The sequence below is a fragment of the Amyelois transitella genome, chromosome 15 (assembly GCF_032362555.1).
Source record: "Amyelois transitella isolate CPQ chromosome 15, ilAmyTran1.1, whole genome shotgun sequence".
Taxonomy (NCBI): Eukaryota; Metazoa; Arthropoda; class Insecta; order Lepidoptera; family Pyralidae; genus Amyelois; species Amyelois transitella.
In genome coordinates this window covers 10,179,122-10,200,522 of record NC_083518.1, presented here as the reverse complement: position 1 = coordinate 10,200,522, position 21,401 = coordinate 10,179,122, and the positions used below count along the sequence as shown (strand labels likewise).

The window sequence follows — 21,401 nt, the reverse complement described above, 5'->3', positions numbered from 1 at the left end:
CATTAAGCCAAACAGCTGAACGTGGGCTAAAAGTATTTTTAAGACTGTTGGCTCTGTCTACCCTGCAAGGGACATAGACGTGATTATATGTATGGATGGCTTTTTGTTTCTATCGTAGAAAGTTGAAACTGATACTTTCTTCAAGATACAGTTTTGTGAAATCTCATTGTATCGGACTTATTAGAGACCACTAATAGTAGAAAATGAATCTCAAAAGCAATAGCTTTACGCATATTAATTTGAAAGAGAAAGTTAGAAAGAAGCGGCAATAGATTCATGTGAATATGTTTGGGATACTTCAATAAGAAGCACTGATTGACGTGTGCCCCACGATCGGGTAAACAATGATTAACAATGATCCTATAAACATTTTTCTTGTTCAGACGTAAAAAAGGTTTCCATGAAAAATGGTTCTGCGACGCAAAGCACTTGTTAATATAATTGCGTTGCCCGTGAGAAGCCGCGTTTAATTGTTGTTCTATTGTGCTTTGTGTTGCATTCTCAGTGGGAACAGAATATGGGGTCGCAAGAAAACCAAGCAGACAATCGTTGCAGCAATTTTTGGTAGTAACAGCTCGAATATTATTAGCATTGTTTATGAGATCAAAATTCTCAGTAAGATGCGAGTTTGGATTTAGTGGCTGTCCAAGTAAGACTGTTGTAATAATATGGTACTGATTTTTATAATGGTTGTTACGTTGAAAAGTTAGTCATACATACGTATAATCACGTCTATTTCCCTTGCGGGAGTAGACAGAGGTGACAGTCTTGTAAATACTGAAAGGCCACGTTCTGCTATTGCCGTGTGGTTCCTGGCACCAATTGAAAAAAGAATAGGACTACTCCATCTCTTTCTTATGGATGTCGTAAAATGCGACTAAGGGATAGGCTTATAAACTTAGGAAAAGTAACTCAATAAAGTAAAATCAAAAAAGTATATCACATCAAACTATATAGCTACGATAATTATTTACCTGACTTTGTGGCCCAGTCTTCAGAGAAGTAAAGTTAGCCATCGACCTAACATCAATGTCTCTTTGGTAGACGGCACTCCTTCTTCCTGGAGGTCCATATTGCTGATACAGGGCATCAGCCCCCAAAGCCAGAGGTTGGCGATGGGGGGATGCCAGCATTTCTTGAGATCTGGCTTGATTCAACATCATATGCTGTTGAACTATCTGCTGCTGCATTAATTGTCTGCAAATATGTAGGTAATGCTTTAGCAGATATAAAAATGCTAAATCAAGAATCACTGATAGAAGTGAAGTACAATGAAAATTTTATCAATAGTATATAAATACTGGCTGTTCTCTTCCTTTTTCGATCATAAATGGTTTTCTTCTAAATCTTTATTCTTATCTAAAAGTCTACTACAGGTTATAATCCATACATACATAAAATCACGCCTCTTTCCCGGAGGGCTAGGCAGAGACTACCTCTTTCCACTTGCCACGATCTCTGCATACTTCCTTCGGTTCATCCACATTCATAACTCTCTTCATGCAAGCTCGGCCGTTTCGGGTACTTATAATAATAATAATGGTTATAATCTATCCTCGGAGAATTTCACTATACTTATGTAATAAGAATCATCAAATAAAATCAATGTCACTTGAAAAGATTCAATATATTTCTATGTCTGTGATTAATAAACTTACCGATGCGGCGACGGACTTGGATACGCCATATTGTTAGCCACGGCATGGCCGTACTTCATTTCTGGTCTTGCCTGCTGCATTGGTCTGCCGTAAATTCCTTGTTCTACTTTCCTCCCTACCTCCCTCGGCGGAGTTTGCTCAGGTTCCGGCCTTTTCCTTTCTTCACTATTATTTAGTCCTGCTTCTTCAGTCTTCTCATTGTCATTACTATCTTTACTCTTAAACCTATTGGAGATCATGTCTTTTAGTGTATGATAAGTCTTACTGACAGATTTATTACTTTTAGGAGCATCTCTCGTGTTATCTTTACCAGTTTCAACGGTCACTGTGATTTGTTGTGAATTGTTTGGACTGTCTTTTGTAACGTAATTTTTGGCTGGGATAGGTGGTTTTGGTGAATCGTATTGTGGGGTCCTTGATATGGCTCCTTGATTTTGGTTCTGGTGAAGGGCATAGCTGTAGTTCTCGTGGTATTGTCTGAAGTCGCCTGATGTGCCGGCTTGGTTCTGTAAAGATACATAGAATGTTCAATAACAGGAGAAATGTTTAACCAAGTTTGCATTGATCGAGTTCATGTAGGTAACATATTTTTCACAATAGAATTATATCTTACTAATTTATTCATTGATAGACCTAATTCCAAACAGTATTCCATAAAATTACGTGCCTTGCCAAGCTATGATTGGATTTAAATTTTTAAAATTTAGAATGCAACTTTGCGGTGTGAAAGCTAGTGGAATCTACAACAGACGTCTTATGATAGACGCAAGGTCCAGGAATGGACTTCGTAAGATTGAGATAATGCTGAATGGGGTCTTTGATGATACTATGCTTCAATACCCCAAAGAAGCTGTCATTACTCGCCATTTGACTTGCCAAACAAGCTCGTCCAATTTAAACTCAGTATTGTATGTCTGAGAACTGGAGAAACAATAGCGTATGTTGGAATTTCAACTACTTTGCTGGGTAGCTGTAAATTTTACTCGCTAGATATCTTATGTGAAACGTTATTGTTGCTTTCAGCTTATATCGTCTCTATTTAGAAGTTTTTAATTTGCTTGGGAACTAAAATTGGTGCGCTTTTGTGGTGTTTCTTATCTCTGGCAGATAGTAAGTGTTGTTAAAATGAATTTGAAGTTCATAATTAATTTAATTAATTAGATTACTAAACTACTTTAATCATAGAGACAGAATAACGGTTATTTTTAATGTGTTATCAATTTATTCGTGTGTTTTCGGTTAAACTTTAAAAAGTAGTACCCGGGGTCTACTATCAAAAGGGTGATATAAAAGCTTTAAAAAAATTGACACTTCAAAATAGGTCTATTTGTTTAGGATTTTAAATGGACAGGTATACATAGATATGAGTCCTTCACTTTTACGATATTATAAATTTTTTAAAACATTTTAGTTTTAAAGATAAACTGCCTATATTTCGGCTGTTCATCATGTCATATAACCGGAGATCGAACCTGGGACATTGTAACCCAATACAACCACTGAGCAAGCAGACTTCCAAAATAATACACGTAAAATGAAACGAGTAACTTAAAATCTGTATAAATTTAAAATAAATAAACAGAAAAGAAACAAACATTCTCCAGAGCGAATTCCACCATGTTTTAATCACAAAACACTGAAATCCACATAAATACCACCACAACACTAAACGCGTCCATATGACAGCCTTCTATTAATAGACTAGCGAGCGCCTGAGGCTTCGCGCGTAGCGTTCGACCGGATGCGCCTGCGCATGTGAGCCGAACACGACGCGGTGCGGCGCCGCTACGACGAATATTAATTTTCTATTGTTTAGATAGGTCTCAGGTGAATTATTATAATTAAGTATTATGATACTACATTAAGTCTGAAACTCCGCCCGTGTAAAATTAAATTTATGGTTTTTTCTGTTACCGAATTATGAGTAGATAAGTAGTCTTACACGAAGCGACCCAATTCTGACCTCTGCAACCTTTTCAGGGAATCCAACCGATATGGAGAGATAGTTATACACTTTTTTTTTGATGGGATCACATTTGCACAGATTTGTAGAATTATGCAAGTCTAGCTTTCATCATATCCTATTTGTATGCCATCAAATCATGCAACGATTATTACATGAAGTAATCACACAGTTTAACATCGGTGTGTACAATTACCAAGAAAAGTGAGATCGATAAGTATTTAACATCCAATACGTATGAAATCCGTTTTTTTTAATTAAACCTCATAGAATATGATTGTAATAATCAACGAAATACTTATTTTACCAAATCCATTGCAGGACGAAGGCGTCCACCAATGCACGCCAGTCACTTCGGTTTGTGCTTACCATCTCCAAAGCGGACCAGATGGCTAGACGATGCCATCTCTAATAAATACCAAATCAACGACATACCAGTCTGCAAAGTCTGCATGAAAAGGTTGATGAATGTGGATGCAGTAAAAGAAGTGTGCAGGGACAGAAGCAAGCGAAATGATGTCTTTGACTCCGCCCGGGAAAGAGATAGCATTATTTATACGTAACCGTGTATGTTTGGTGTTATCTTAAAGATCTCCAACATTTAAGCCAAGCACGGAAGGTTCACTGGCGATGCAACCAAGTTTTTACTATCCACTTTTGACCCCGACTGTCTCAGCGCGTGTCTTGCTGTCATAGGATTGGACACATCAATTTGAGAGATGCTCAGCTTTCGCCGTGTAATGGTACACTCGTTTCGGATTAGATATACAGGTACAAATCACAATATGATATCGAATTAATCAAAGATGGTGAACGTTGTCCTATTGTCGTCTTGTTTTCGTTTCGATTGTCCTTTTTTTCATTAGTCTGTCAGTTTTGGTCACTTAAAATGTTAAGTCAAGTTCTAAGTTTAATTGATATTGTGAAGTTGACATTGTTGAAGAAAATTCTACAGTGCAGTTTGTTACCGCTTCTTCTGCACTGACGCCTTGGAAGCGGCAGTAGGTATACTTAGTTTTAAGTAATTTATTTGACGTCAACCAATGTTGTTAAACCATACGTTTTGACAATTATTAAGCATTATAAAGTATCCTATAATAATGAATAAAAAATTTGAATTTGAATTTGAGTCTGTTTGTTCATGAAGGCTGAACAGCCACTACAGATGGTATGTAAGCTCAGCTAAGAGCTGAAATAAAAGAAACGGGATCGGGAATATTCGGTGTAAGAAATCACAGTGAAATGGAAAAAGGTTGCATGTAGGTACACAGATGATAATATTATACAAAGACAAATGTTTTTCAAGCAGAAATCACATAACACGAACTACTAGGCGTACACTATATCTTTCTATTTCACTATATTTTTTATGATTCAAATTAAGATTATGATTACTTGCCGCGATCCCTTCATACATTTTTCTCTCCGCATTCATGACTCTGACATGGAAGGTCATCGGTAAAGGTTATTTTTGAGTTGACCTTTTGCCAGGACATCACTTTCAACTATGTATATGGCAAAATTATGGAATCGAGATTCAAATAGTGACAGGTTGCTAGCCCATCCCAAGTTTATTAGTCTTTCCCTTAGTCGCCTTTTACGACATCTATGGAAAGATATGGAGTTATCCTATTCTAAAGTGCGTGGAACCACACATGGCACAGATTCTTTTAATTATTATTTGTTCGTCCTAACAAAACCGCACTTTTAACCACAACACCGTTGGATTCCTGGTATAAGACAACCGCCTAGAAGGTGCCCTTTGAATTTTTATCACGACACAAATGGGCTACAACCGGCCTATGACGTAAAACAAAAGGACATTAAATGAGCTATGATGGAGTGATGACTTCAGGCTTTTTAGGTAACTTCGATATTTTATTTTAACCATTCCATCTCTTTCCACTGGATGACGGAAAAAGGCGACTTAGGTATAGACTTATAAACTTGGGATTTTTTTAGACGATGATTAGCAACCTGTCACTATTTGAATCTCAATTTTATCATTAAGCCAAACAGCTGAACGTGACCTTTCAGTATTTTCTGGACTGTTGGCCCTGTCTATCCCGCAGTAAGTCATGGGTAGATCTGTTTTCGTCTGATCAATATTTGAGTACATTCGTGACAAACAAAATAATATATTTTCTCTTCATAATATTGGTACAAAAGTATGGATATTGATGAATCGATTTTTAAATTTTCTAGGTACCTACACCTGAGATTTCGTTTAGGGCCAAAACAACAAACCAATAAAAGATTTAAAACAAGTATTAAGGCAAGACGTAAAATCTGCTGAATGAAATTTAATACAATTTTCAAGAATATCCTACTCTAATATTATAAATGCGAAAGTTTGTGAGAAGGCATGTCAGGATGTCAGTATGGATGTTTGTTACTCTTTCACGCAAAAAACTATTGAAGCGATTACGATGAAATTTGGTATGTAAGTAGCTGAAGACCAAGAATAACATATAGGCTACTTTTTATCCCGGAGTTCCCGCGGCATTGATTCCACGCGGACGAAGTCGCAGGCTGCCTCTAGTACCCTACATAAAAAACATGCTATTTGTCTAAGGCGGGATTTGAACCAGACCACTGCTTCACAGACTCACACAGCCAAAGGATCACCTTTTCCGGTCTCACGAGGTCACAGGAAACATAAAAAAACGATGACTCGTGAAGGATTTGAACCTCCGCCCTCCGATGGTCAAGCAAGATTTTATATCGGCGCTCTCACCTACTGAGCTAACGAGTCTTGCTGCAAAATAACAAAAGTCTACATCAAATTTGGGAATATTGCGTCATTTTGGAAGACATCCAAGTTGTGATGCGTTCGCAATGTTTTTCCGTAAAATCAATAGCAGTTCCATGTGACGTATGTATAGAAAGGAGACTCCCTCAGTGAAGATGCCTCACACTGGTCACCTTTGCGTCTGATGTGTATGCGAAGTGAACTACATTACAAATAAGAAAGGAGCATCTATCGAAATTATTTTACAAATAAGAAAGGATCGAAATTATTGCAAAGATTATTGACTAAAGCGGGCTGAAAGTACGGAAAATGGATGGTACGTTATCGTACGATCACTTTTAAAAATTCAATTTTTTTATAAATATTATTCTATCGTTAAGCCAAATAGCTAAACGTGGCCATTCAGTCTTTTCAAGACTGTTGGCTCTGTCTACCCCGCAAGGGATATAGACGTGACCATATGTATGTATGTATTATGGGATTGGGATTTTTTAATATCAATTAATAACTGTCATATCTAGCACAATAGGCGGACTTAATGCTAGAAGTATCACAACAACAATATAGAACAAACAACAGTTCCCGGCACCAATAGAAAAAGAACAGGACCACTCCATCTCTTCATGAATCGTAAAAGGTGACTAAGGGATAGGGATATATACTTAGGATTCCTCTTTTATTAGATGGACTAGAAATCTGTCACTTCCAGTCTTCTGATGACTGTTGGTTCTGTCTGCCCCGCGGGGGATTTAGACATGATTCGCCTTCACTAAGTGCCTTAAATGACATCCATGGGTAAGAGTGGTGCTGTTCTTTTTTGTATTGGTGCCGGGAACCACACGGCACACGTCATATTTAACGGCAATTTTAGTAACATCCTGTCTATTCTATCATCGTTCAAGAAAGAACCAAAACAATAACAAAATTAAACAATAAATTGATGACTCGTGAAGGATTTGAACCTCCGCCCTCCGATGGTCAAGCTAATTTGTATATCGGCGCTCTTACCTACTGAGCTAACGAGTCTTCATGAAGAATGACGAAAATAGCAAACCTATTCCGCGATATGACGTCATCAAACTAATTCCATTTATTACTTCGGAGTCAGGACATGAATCATCTACCGTATTACATTACAGATAAGATTGCATTTTGTTTGCAAACAAGTGGGCGTTTGACCGGGAAAGAATGTTATATAATTTTTTTATTCATCGAAAAACAAGGAATTTTATAATTTTCCTGTCAATTTTTTTTTTGCAAAGGGAATTGGTACTTTGCAATATATCCCTTACGGGGTCTAGCCAACAGTCTTAAAATGACTGAAACACTTTTAACTGTATGTTTTTATGACGGAATTGAGATTCAAATAGTGACAGGTTAGCAACCTGTCACTACTTGAATCTCAATTCCCCACCCAAGCCCTTCGCCTACAAGAGGAATCCCAAGTTTATAAGCCTATCTCTTAGTCGTTATTTACGACATCCATGAGAGATATCTCTCTCTCGAGTGGTTCTATTCAAAGTGCCAGAAACTACACGGCAGAAAGCTATCTAATCTTATTTAAGAAACACTAGAGGCTGCCTGCGACTTCGTCCGCGTAGAATCATTCCTGCGGGAACTCCGGGATAAAAAGTAGCCTACATGTTATTCTGTGTCTTCAGCCTACATACCAAATTTCATCGTAATCGGTTCAGTAGTTTTTGCGTGAAAGAGTAACAAACATCCATACTGACATCCTGACATACAAACTTTCGAATTTATAATATTAGTAGGATGGATCTTAATTTTTCAGTGCAGAACGCATGAGCAACGCTCAAAAAATAATCACCAAACTCAAATCAGTCTAACACCAAATGAAATGCTATCAAAACACCTTACTTATAACAATCACGTCTGGTACCCACCAGGCGATGTGTGACGCCTTCCTGTCGTAAGGGCCGTCGGCCATGACGAGGTCCTTGACCTTGGGGTCAAGGAAAGTCTGCTATCAAGGAGAAAATGTTCATTGGAAGGCTTTGTCCACTTCGTCGTGCCGTGCGGTTCCCGGCACCAATACAAAAAAGAATAGGACCACCCCATCTCTTTCCCATGGATGTCGTAAAAGGCGACTAAGGGATAGGCTTACAAACTTTGGATTCTTTTTTAGGCGATGGGCTAGCAACCTGTCACTATTTGAATCTCAATTCTATCATTAAGCCAAATAGCTGAACGTGGCCGTTCAGTCTTTTCAAGACTGTTGGCTCAGTTTACCCCGCAAGGGACGTGACCATATGTATGTATGTATGTTTGCCCACTTCGTCATCCGGGGACCGTATAAAAGCGAGCGCGCGCGCCCTCGACCCTCTCCTTTGGTCTACTTTAACGCCCAACAAGTTAAGCTCGATATCCTCAGACTACTTGCTGGATTGCTAGTGTAAAACTAATGCGATAAATATTGTCGTTGTCCTAAGAAACCTAATAATGTCTCTCAACACATTTACTTGAGGCATACAAGAAAAGAAAGCACCAAATGCGATATAATTGACGTACCTTCGCTTTTTATTGTAGTCGGTTAAATAATAGCATCGTAACAGGGTAGCAACTAATAGGTAATGTGAGGTAAAAAGTAATTGAATTTAAAATAAAATCCGTCCTACCTAAATATAAAATTTCAAATTATAAATAAATAAATATATAAGGGACAAATTACACAGATCGAATTAGCCTCGAAGTATATTCGAGTCTAGAGGTACTAACTCAACGATGCTTAATTTTATTATAAATACTTATATGTATAGATAAACATCCAAGACCCAGGCCAATCAGAGAAAGTACATTTCTCATGATTTCAAAATATTTAATTTTCATTGCATTAGGTCTTCTAATCCACCGCCAAAAAGAAGCATCCCAAGTTATTATATTATATTATCAGCCTATCCCTTAGTCGCCTATCACGACACCCATTTGAAAGATAAGGAGTGGTACTATTCCTTTCATTTTATTTCCTCGACATCCAGGCAAAAAAGAGAAGGATCCTGGTCCTATACTTTTCTTTTTATTTGGTACCGGGAACCACACGGCACACGTCATATCTAACAAACATATCCAAGTTCCCGCTACCGCTTATCACTATGTTTAGAGGCTAAATAGTAAAGTTTTGAAGCGTACCATGCACAGTTATCGAGGTCTCTTATTACTCGCTATAAAATGAACTAGCCGTCCGTTATTGCAGTTTACCTACTGAACCATATTGGATTTGCCGCTATGCACTTGTATACTTGCGCAAGATTCATATTATGTACTAGTTTTTTTGCATTTGATTTTGATTACGTGGGAATCGCTTGCATTTTTCTTATTTAAGAGCTATTTTCTTATTTAGTGCTGTGTTGTTCCCGGTACCAATAGAAAAAGAATAGGACCACTCCATCTCTTCTTCAAAGTTGTCGTAAAAGGCGACTAAGGGATGAGCTTATAAACTTGAGATTCTTCTTTTAGGCGATGGGCTAGCAACCTGTCACTATTTGAATCTCATTTCTATCATCAAGGCCAATAGCTGAACGTGACTTGTCAGTCTTTTGGACTGACTGTTGGCCCTGTCTATCCCGCAAACGATATAGACGTAACAATACGGGATTATATTAAATTATTTCATACTATTTTAAGTCGAATGTTATTTTTTTTTATCTTAAGGGTGGTTTCTGCGTCAAGCTCAAAAGCTAAATTTTAGTTCTATAAGAATAATCTCTAATTACAAATTATTGTCTGAGCACAAAAAAAACTGTGAACGTTGTAAATTGCAACCATCCGAAGCACAGACGTAGTTTTAGAAGCCCTACGCGAATAAAGACCTAAATAGTCTACTCACATCGCCACGCGTCCAGGCCGCTAAAGCCTTGGGGGGAGTGTCAGGAGCCACAGCTCCCAGCCTGCCTCTCTTCCTGGCGTCCTGAAGCATGGGTGCTTTGGAGTTCTTGTCGCCTGATGACAGAATCACCTCGCGTTCGATCTGGTTCAGAAATAAATAAATGATAATTAATAAAATACACTATCCATACATACATAAAATCACGCCTCTTTCCCGGAGGGGTAAGCAGAGACTACATCTTTCCACTTGCCACGATCTCTGCATACTACCTTTCTTCCTTTTTTTGACACCTTGTATTATGATACTTCTAAGAAATAAATGATCTACCTATGTCGTGTGTCTACGTCTATATCCCTACAGTGTAGACAGAGCCAACAGTCTTGAAGATACTGAAAGGCAACGTTAAGCAATGGCGCCAGAAATTTTTTAGGCCATCGCCTGCAAGAGTAATTCCAAGTCTATCCCTTAGTGACTTTTCACGACATCCATGGAGTGGTTCTATTGTATAGTGCCAGAAACCACACATGATACACATTCTGTGCCTAATTTTTTTTACAGAGCTATGAAGATCAGCGTCTGTGATTTAATTAGTGTAGCCGGCAGTCCTTTAATTAGAAATGTAGCATCCGACAGTGACTTTATAATTACAGTTATCGTACACGCCTGGTTAATTGGAAACCTGAATGATTACCATAGCTAGTTTGTACTTCCATCTAGATATATATTTCTGGGGTCCTCCACGCATCGAAAAATCCTACCATTATTAATTTTGGTAAATCCTCTCTTAGATCGTAAATACATACATATAATCACCTCTATTTCCCTTGTGAGGTAGACAGAGCCAACCGTTTTGAAAAGACCAATTGGCCACGTTCAACTATTGGCTATTAACGGCTATTAACTATTGGCGGTTCATCTTAAAAATTAGTGACGTATCATCTGCAAACAACACGATGCCAGTCTCTTTTTCAATCATGCAAGGCATGTCGTTGATATATACCAGAAAGAGAAAAGGTCCCAAAATGGAACCTGCGGCACCCCTATTTTTACCTTCACTCCTTTCGATTTTGTATTATTCAAATCTACCGTCTGTAATCTATCACTAAGATATGATTTAATTAGTTCAACGGCAGTAATGTCGAACCCGTAATGAGCGAGCTTGAGCAGAAGAGTTCTATGATCTACGCAATCAAATGCTTTGGTCAGAACACTCCGATGGCATCCTGTGAGTCTCCCCATGCATTAAGAATATGAGTGACAATTACTTGTGATTCTATTCTATTCTGTTAAACCTTCATGGTTTCGATATCAATAACGAACACCCTGGCCATTGTATATTGTGTCAAGTAGATTAAAATTAAGAACAACTTCTTATTCTCTTCTGTCATCTGCTGTATCATGTCTTATGTGTATCTAAGATTTTATCTAAATGAAATAAACTAACATACTCACTGCACTCTCTGCTTTCACTTATTCTAAAGAAGATCAAAGGCGAAAGTCCTGGGCGCTTATAAAGTGTCCCGGGGCGCTAAAAAGGGGCGCAAGACAGATGAGACACAGCAGCACGACGTCACAATACTTACCGGGAATTTAGCGGAGTGTGTGTGAAGGGCAGCTGACGTGGGCGCGGGTGCTCCGGGCAAAGCCTCGGGCGCGGGCGGCATCCTGTACGGCGGGACAGGATCTGATGAGTCTGCAACGATGGTGTACTTGGTTGAGATACAAATTTTAGTTAAAGAAAAAGAAGAGAAAAATTAATTACATATAGACATACATATGGTCACGTCTATATCCATTGCGGGGTGGACAGAGTCAACAGTCTTGAAAAGACTGAATGGCCACGTTCACTATTTGGCTTAATGATAGAATTGATATTCAAATAGTGATAGGTTGCTAGCCCATCGCCTAAAAAAGAATCCCAAGTTGTAAGCCTATCCCTTAATCGCCTTTTACGACATCCATGGGAAAGCGATGGAGTGGTCCTATTCTATTTTGTATTGGTGCCTAGAACCACACGGTATTTATATATTAATTATTAATTATATGAATAAAAATTATGTGTTCAATAAATTAACTGTTAAAACAGTCTACTGTCTCAACGCTTTACTTTGTATTTCCCTTTAGTGTCGCTACTTAAGTGTTGCCATTTATTTTATTTCGCAAAATTACTACCAAAGACTGCATTTAATGCCATCATCACTCCCACAGGATGCGCCGCAAACCGCAAGATGTCATGCAGGTGACGCGTCGTAAAATGTGCATTCCACTGTTTTGTCATTTTTTTTAGGTTGAAACTAAGTTGTTTCAGTACATGAAAGGTTTTTGTATTTCTATGATAATATTATTATTTCTTTATACATGTATGTAAGTAATACAGATATTAAACTCGCATGTTAACGCACCTTAATTTTATCTTTGACGTTTCTAATCAAGGAGCGATATGTCCAATCAAGGAGTGATATAATATAACCTCAAAGCGAAGTATAAACTCTTATATAAACTTAACTATATACTTTTAATTTAGTTATATTATTTAATTATAATATCCGGCATGTTACTTGACCTATGCGCAATTATGTTTTCTAGAAATTCCCACGGGAACGATCGCTGTAATGCCTGTGAATTTTTTTCCCATATAAAAATCCCTAATTCTATTTCAATAGGGTTCAAGATTGAATAACTAAAATAACTACCTACATACCGTCTCTTAGATTACTAGATATATATTACTATCAACTTATTTATAATAATTATTTCTATGGGAGATAATAAGCTTTCCTAGTATGTGTTTAGAAGAATTTCCGGAAAAATGACAATTAGCTAAAAGATTACTCCAAGATCGTACAGTGGGCTACGTTGGAAAGTATACCACATTCGTATCTTACACGTATCGTAGGTGGTATACTTCTGTGGCCTACTGTACATCACAACAAAACAACTTTCTTGCTAAATTATATCATTAGGTTTTATAAAGAAATAAAAAATAGCTCCCTGTTACTGTTTAGTAGTATTTGTGGAATTAGAGGCCTATATGTTATTCTGGGTCTTCAGCTACCAACATACCGGTTCAGTAGTTTTTACGTGAAGGAGTAACAAACATCCATACTGACATCCTGATATACTCACAAACTTTCGCATTTATTAGGTCAGTAGGTTAGGTATTTGGGTTTGGTTAAAATTCGCTAGAAAATTCAGTAGCTCAGCAACCAATACCTTATACTTATTATATAAATAAAGATATATTGAATCCAATCAATTTTAAATTGACTGTTATGAGCCGAAAATTTAAATAATTCCACAATTTGTCCGCGTTACAGCCCATTTGTAATCTCATTGAATAACTTATAGTAATGAATGTGTCATGTCACAATATTATATAATACAGAAGCTGTGTTAATTATTTATGTGTTGGTTGGTGGTATTGTGTTCATTATTTATGACCAATTCATTATTTATCTCGTCTGGTTTCCGGCACCAATAAAAAAAAAGGAATAGGACCACTCCTTCTCTTTCCCATGGATGTCGTAAAAGGCGACTAAGGGATAGGCTTATAAACTTGAGATTCTTCTTTTAGGCGATGCTATGGCAACCTGTAACTATTTGAATCTCAATTCTATCATTAAGCCAAAAAGCTGAATGAGGCCTGTCAATCTTTTCAAGAATGTTGGCTCTGTCTACCCCACAAGGGATATAGACGTGACTATATGTATGTATGTATGTTTATGATCAGTCGTTTCATCATCAGTTGCATGCGTTATTTGCTATGCATTCTGACGTTGCATTGTCTGATATGCACCAGTAGACTTGGATGTGGGTCGAGTATCTACGCGAGATGCAATGAACGACGTCGTGTGATTTAGTTACACATACACACACACACACATAATCACGTCTATATCCCATTGCGGGGTAGACAGAGCTAACAGTCTTGAAAATACTGATAGGCCACGATCAGCTGTTTGACTTGCTGATAGAATTGAGATTAATTTCAAGTGATAGGTTGCAAACCCGTCGCCTAAAAGAAGAATTCCAAGTTTATAAGCCTATCCCTTAGTTGCCTTTTGCGACGTCTATGGAAAGAGATGGAGTTGTCCTATTCTTTTTTGTATTGGTGCCGGGAACCACACGGGACAGGGTAAGACATGGTTTATAAAATAAATATAGACGATGAAACAAGTCAAAATATAACTATTTCTGAGGTTAACCTAACACCAAACTGCCTTGGATGTTTTTAACTTAGAACTTAGACTTTTACATACATACATAAAATCACGCCTCTTTCCCGGAGGGGTAGGCAGAGACTACCTCTTTTCACTTGCCACGATCTCTGCATACTTCCTTCGCTACATCCACATTCATAACTCTCTTCATGCATGCTCTTCATAAGACTTTTAAGATAGCAATATTGTAAGTATAGACATACATACATACTCGTAAAATGGTAACAAAACGTTGAGAACCAATTCATTTGTCCCAGGAAAAATTACGAGCACGGAAAGTGGCAATAAATAACGTCAAATTACGCTTTTCCCATTGTATTCATCTTGTGTAACCTCTTTTAAAACTTCATACTTTAAATTCACAATAGGAGAGTTGATTAACTAGCGCAATTGCTAATACAACAACTTTATAGGGTCAAGGAGGTCAGAAGGCAGTTGTTTTGTGTGACTTTCAAATTTTTCAACTCCTCGTGCACTTAATAATTCGTATTGATTCATTGTTTCACATCTAGTTGCTTAAGGTTCATCGCGATGTTTTCCCTCACCCTGAGAACATCGATTATTTATTTCCTTAAGGTACCGACTGAAGGTAACAATTGATAACATCGTCCAAATTAATATAAACTTAACATACTGATAAGCAACATGCGTAATTCTTTTCAGTAATCTGTGGATAGCGTTGTTGGTTGCACTTTTAGAAATAACATTATGTTGTCAACCTAGATTAAGTTTTATGTGTGTATTCGATTGCTTACCAAAATAAATAAAATAAATTAAAAATATCACACTATGATCTGGACTGGAACCCAAAAACACTTACTAGAACAACATATAACATGTACACAACTCAGCAAAGAGTCATTGGTACAAGACCGCGCATTACTTACGCTCTTTCTCGGACTTTACCAATTCGACCACCAACGCTCATAAATTTTCTCAAATAAAAAAGCATGCTACCAATTTGCCGATAACTCGATCAATCTGAATGCTAATCAAATTGTGCAACGTTCATTGCAGCGATAGTAGCATCCGCGTTATCTTTTATTAGTTCCGGTTGCATAATGATGAATTATCTGGAAGTGAGATATAGATCTTCTCTATTATATAAAAGATGGGCTGACAAATTCACTGACACATCAATATGCAACTTCATTGTAGTGATTTGAAATGTAGACTAGCAGCTATACATAGTCTAGGGGTTCACTTCTTGTTATGGTGTCGTCTTCTAACGAAGGTTGGCCATCATCAAGGTCATCTGCACTCTCGAGATGGCTTCTCGGAACAAGGATGTGGTTTTGATGTGGATCTGCACTTATGACTCCTAGACCAAATTTGAAATCACGAGACTGAGCAGTTCAAGGTGTGCATTGACAGAGTCAGCAAGCCAAGACCTTGCCTTTAATTTTGCTCTAATTGATGGTTTGAGGAGTCTGTACTAGTTTTTGTTTAATTATTCCAGCTTCCTCGTTCGCTAAGATAAGATTTTACAAAATTCTCACAAGGAGTCTAGCCTCTTTACCTATTCAGTTCAGTCATGGCTGTGTTTTGTCAGTCACTGAGACACCATCATCCCAAAAGTTTTTGAATGTGTTTCAAAAACAAAATATCTTATCTGGGCACATTATTAGGTTCCAATAGTAGGTATTTTATGTATGGAAAGCAATAAAAGGTTTTAAGAATAATATAACTATTGGTGTTGCTCAGGGGTCGACTATTGGTTTCATAATACATTGCATGTCAGTTTTTCAAAACTTTATCCTTGTCTGATGTAGACAGTATATCCCTTACGGGGCAGACAGAGTCAACAAACTTAAAACACGGCCACGTATAGCTAGATGACTTTAAAATAATGAAATTACGATTCAAATATAGTTGACTGACTGCTAGACCATAGCTCTAAGTCCCAAGTTGACAAATTTATTACTTTTTTTTTGTTTTACTATAACTGTCTGACTCCTTTATTATCAGTTATTAATGTAACAATTATTGTTGCAATAATGATTTGTTTAATTTTTTTATCTTTGTAATTATGGATCCTGTAAATTAATGATCATATTTTATTATTATTTAAAAGTAACATTACTATAGGTGTTGCTCAGGGGTCAAGTATTGGTTTCATAATACATTGCATGTCAGTTTTTCAAAACTTTATCCTTGTCTGATGTAGTGCTAATTCTAACATATCTGATGTATTTCAAACAAGTGTTGTATGTTTTTAATAATCGGGTTTGTAATCATATACATGTTCAAAGAAATTTTAAGTCAAATACGAACTTATTTCGTCTTTCCTTTTAAAATGGCATCAGCGCAATAGATTTTTGTGTGTTTAATTTTCCATTCATTTTATTCTTTGAAAAGTTCTCTGTTTTTATTTATATCAGCATTAAATTATGTGGTTTTAAATGTATTTTATCTAGTCATTTCATAACACTGTTTGATATCATTAAGTCTCGAAATCAAATGATGTTACAAAGAACTGAGTTACCAGATACCTTTGGATAAAATAATGATTTTACGAAATACTTTTTCTTACAGTGCATGGGAGATTTTTCTATATAGCTGATTGACTATTGTTCAACATCGATGTGAGATTGCAACTAGATGATGGTCTCAATTAAAAAGATTTCAGATTTACTCTATAAAAATACACCATAAATGTTTTAGGCTATATAAATAGAAGTGATTTTGGAAAGAATAGGACCACTCCATCTCTTTCCCATGGAGGTCGTAAAAGGTGATTTAGGGGTAGGCTTATATGTATACTTGGGATTCCTCTTTTAGGCGATGGGCTAGCAACCTGTCACTATTTGAATCTCAATTCTATCAATAAGCCGAGCAGCTGTGCGTAGACTTTCAGTTTTTTGATGACTGCTGGCTCAGTCTGTCCCGCCGGGAGTAAAGACGTGATTATATGTTGTGTGATTTTGGTATTGCCCCAAAAAGTTCCAGGGAAGGCCAAATTATTTATCTTAACTACAAAAAAATACTGTTGAATAAAAATTTTAAACACCCAAGGGGCTGATAAAAATTAAAATATTAATTATTGTTATCTATAGTGCAGACATATCAAGTGTTTATCCTTTACGCGGTAGACAGAGTCAACAATCATAAACACGGCCACGTATAGCTAGATGACTTTAAAATAATGGAATTACGATTCAAATATAGTTGACGTATGCTAGACCGTAGCTCTAAGTCCCAAGTTTACAAGACTCATTCTATAAAAATATACTTGATTTTAAAAATAAACCATAACTCTTTGTTTTACGGTAGAATTTCATATATATCTTGATAGAAGGGAAGGGTCGTAGTCAGCAGGTGCATCGGATCCCATTTTTTTTTGAACACCATCTGTTTTGCATCAATTTGGGCTTGCTTTTGTTTAAAAATCAACATCCTATCCATCCAAATGTATTCCTGGTTGCAACCTTCAAAGCCCTGGGTAGTAACCTTAATTTAATCTTGTCTTTATACCTTACAGGTTAGACAGAGCCAACAGTCTCGAAAAGTCTGAAAGGCTACGTTCAACTGTATGGCTTAACGATGAAATTAATTATGAAAGTTGATTTTCAAGAACCTAGGTCTATATAGCTCAGTAAATAAGTAATAAGTCTTTAAGGTACCGGGTTCACTTCCCTTTGATATTTTATTTTTACTTAACTATTGTATTACTTGGTTTGAAGTCTTGCTGGTGAGATTACATATTATTATTTTTGTTCCGTGTAGTTTCAGGCACTTTATAATAGTAAACTACTCCATATATTTCCAATGGATGTCATAACGGGCGACTAGGGGATAGGCTTATAAAATTGGAAATCTCAATTTAGCCATACAGCAGAACGTGGCCTTTCAGTCTTTTTAAGACTGTTGGCTCTGTCTACCCCGCAAGGGATATAGACGTGATTTTATGTATGTATGTATTGTTATGCTTACAACAGAAGCAGAGATTTGCTTAGTAAGTTTTACGAGTAATGGTTTATGATTAGAGAAAAAAGTAGTAATTACTTTGACCTCCTTATCGTTACACACTAATGAAGGCCAATACAGTCACAATGATCGAAAAAGTAATACGCACCGCTAGGTGACAAGCAGAAATGTTACTTACCCAGTTTTGAAATATACTTTAAAGACAATATCATAACTATGATTGTATATAAATAAGGAGGGACGCAGCTGTAAAATTATATAAGATTTGACGATAAAATTGATATTCAGGATGTTGATAAAGTTGAGTTAAAATTCGCAAACCCTTAGACAATCAGACAAAGGCAATTTTTGACCTAATGACTCGATGATGAGCCTCAAAAACGAATGTGCTCTAGACGTCAACAATATGTAGACGTCAACTAAAACTGATGTGGTCTAGACGTCAACAACAAATCTATATAATTTTATAAATATACGTGTGGTTCCCGGCACCAATACAAAAAAGAATAGGACCACTCCATATCTTTCCCATGGATGTCGTAAAAGGCGACTAAGGAATAGGCTTACAAACTTGGGATTCTTTTTTAGGCGATGGGCTAGCAACCTGTCACTATTAGAATCTCAAATCTATCATTAAACCAAATAGCTGAACGTGGCCATTCAGTCTTTTCAAGATTGTTGGCTCTGTCTAGCCCGCAAGCAATATAGACGTGACCATGTGTACGTATACTTATAAGAGAAGATATTAATCAACTGGTTTGTTATCGTACAGCCCAAACCGCTGGGACTAGAGATTTGAAATTTGACAGGTACTTAGATTCTATTATGTCGTTTAGAGTTGCACTATGATAGGATTTCCGATTTTCCCAAAATTCCAATGAAAACCAGGATTGAAGTGTATTTGTGTAAGATGTGTTGGTGTAAAAAAGTTGCTATTAGTGAAATAACGTCTTTGGATGCAAATATCAAAGTATGGAATGAAATAAATCATGTCGTGGACATGAACGACATTGATGGATAACACATGTTGAGGAATTGCGAAATCAACGGTCTAAATGTCAACAAACTGGTATTAAAATATTCTCCATATACAAGTACTCAAATGAAACAAGTTTCAGATCGGATAATCAATGAAGGTAGCGTTTTGTACGCGACTAAAACCAAAAACATACACCTATAGTGTAGAATAGATGAGTTTTATCTAGTTGGCTTGGCGTGAAATTTAGATTGAGATACACTTAAAGAAACATTTAATGTTTATAAGCAACATGTTTTCAACTAAACTAGCATGAACTAAATAATTAATTAAGTATAAATCCATAGGAATCAGAATAATACAAGGCTATTGTATTATTTAAATGGTAAAAAATTTATAGATAAACATAAGCAGTAAAAGAAATCAAAATCTTGGACTGCAAGATTATTTCCCATTCAAAATATGAAAATAACACTATCTGTTTTCCAAACCTTTCACATAATTTCTCAGTTCATTACGTACAAACATGCATATATTTTAATGAGGGCCGAAAAAAACTGTATTGCTTTTAACAGCAAGGATTCATAGCTGTGTTTATTTGCATACGCTTATGTAATAAGCAATAAAAATTCAAAGACAGTAAAGCCGAAACAAGTTTGGTCTCTTACCAAAGTTCAGTTTTGCATTCTGTCACGCGACCCAACTTCACAAAGAGTCTGCGGACGAAGATAGAGCAAGGACGTGTGACCGGATCCAATTCACAATGAACCACTTGATGAAATAACCGTTATGGACACAATACTCGAGTCATCGGCACCTTAAGATCCACGAGCTTTCGACTTTCGCCCATTCGCACGACACAAGTATTAAGACATTAAAACGATATTAAGAATTTTAAACAAAAACTTAAACCGACTACCTACCGAAATCACATGTGAACGCGACAGTAACAATAAAAAGATTTTCACACAGTAAGAACGCACTAATTGGTAGCGTTCAAAAAAGGAATGATTTTGAATTTGACAACAGAACAAGACATTCACCTCTTAGCGGAGCGGCGCGCGCACTGGCAGGCAAGCGACTCGCGGCAGAACCCGTTTCGTAGAAAAAAACACCTCTTCCCGCGTCCACCGACGATGTGCCGACCCTTTGCATATTTCCCTGGTCGCTATTTATCATTGCGCCCGCATTATCCACGGGGAACAGCAAGGAATTTTCTTGTAGCTTCTCGGGGACTAGTTGAGTGTCGCCAAGTTGATTGTCCGCTCGGCGCACGTCGACGGCCTTCGTCGCAACGGCCATGTTCGCAATAGGCAGGTTTTGGCGCGAAACATCTAACTTGTTGAGATCTTGTTGATTTGCTATGACAGTATTTACTTGCGGTACAGCGTTATGATTTCTCAACATTGGTATTCTACCGTACAGGGGCGTATTACTGTATTTTCGTGTGCTATCAACGACGCGTGGTTCCGTCGTCTGAGAGTTAGCAAAGGCGTTGACTTTCAAAATTGCGTTTGCTTGTTGAAATAATTTCCTCTGTATATTCTCTATTTCACCTTTAGATGCTCTTGAGTTTTCTGATAGTTCAGCTATTAGTTGTGTGACATTAAATTCGGCCATCTTGTTTTCGCCGGCTTTTGTATTTTGTGTTGTAGTACTCATTTCATTGATGTTAACTCTAGAAACATTTTTGTTTGCAGTAGATTTTTTTAATATCTTAACTTTCATGTCTTCTGCTTGGGTGATGATGATTGCTGGAAGCTCATTACAGGAGCCAGTAATAGTGGATTCTTTAACTTTACCTCTTTTCACTTTTCTTACAGTCCTGCTTGCCATTACATTGTTACAACCACTTTAAGAATGATTGCGTTTATTTATAAACCTGTAACTTCGTTCTTCAATTTAAAAAGTGTTAACCAGACACCGTTGATGGGACATTAACTTTTTAATTTTAAGTACACGACCAGTGTAATTAAAAGCTCTTTACTTGAACATTGAATGGTTGTTGCAAATGATTTTATCCTAAATAGAAAAAAATTCAAAGAGTGAACGTCCTATCTA

The 21,401-nt window shown here is 37.0% G+C and overlaps 1 protein-coding gene across 1 annotated transcript in view; it reads right to left on the bottom strand.

Moving 5' to 3' along the window:
- The window catches only part of LOC106139753 (uncharacterized), a 30,179-nt gene extending 8,999 nt beyond the window's left edge, over positions 1-21,180 (bottom strand). Inside the window, exons 1-5 of the mRNA XM_060948149.1 lie at positions 20,384-21,180; positions 11,801-11,910; positions 10,218-10,358; positions 1,659-2,164; positions 975-1,197 (exon numbers count right to left, since the gene is read on the bottom strand). Of these exons, the coding sequence (XP_060804132.1) occupies positions 975-1,197; positions 1,659-2,164; positions 10,218-10,358; positions 11,801-11,910; positions 20,384-21,176 (1,773 nt within the window). The 5' untranslated portion in view covers positions 21,177-21,180. The remainder of the gene's footprint in view (positions 1-974; positions 1,198-1,658; positions 2,165-10,217; positions 10,359-11,800; positions 11,911-20,383) is intronic.
- Positions 21,181-21,401: the final 221 nt, after the last annotated feature.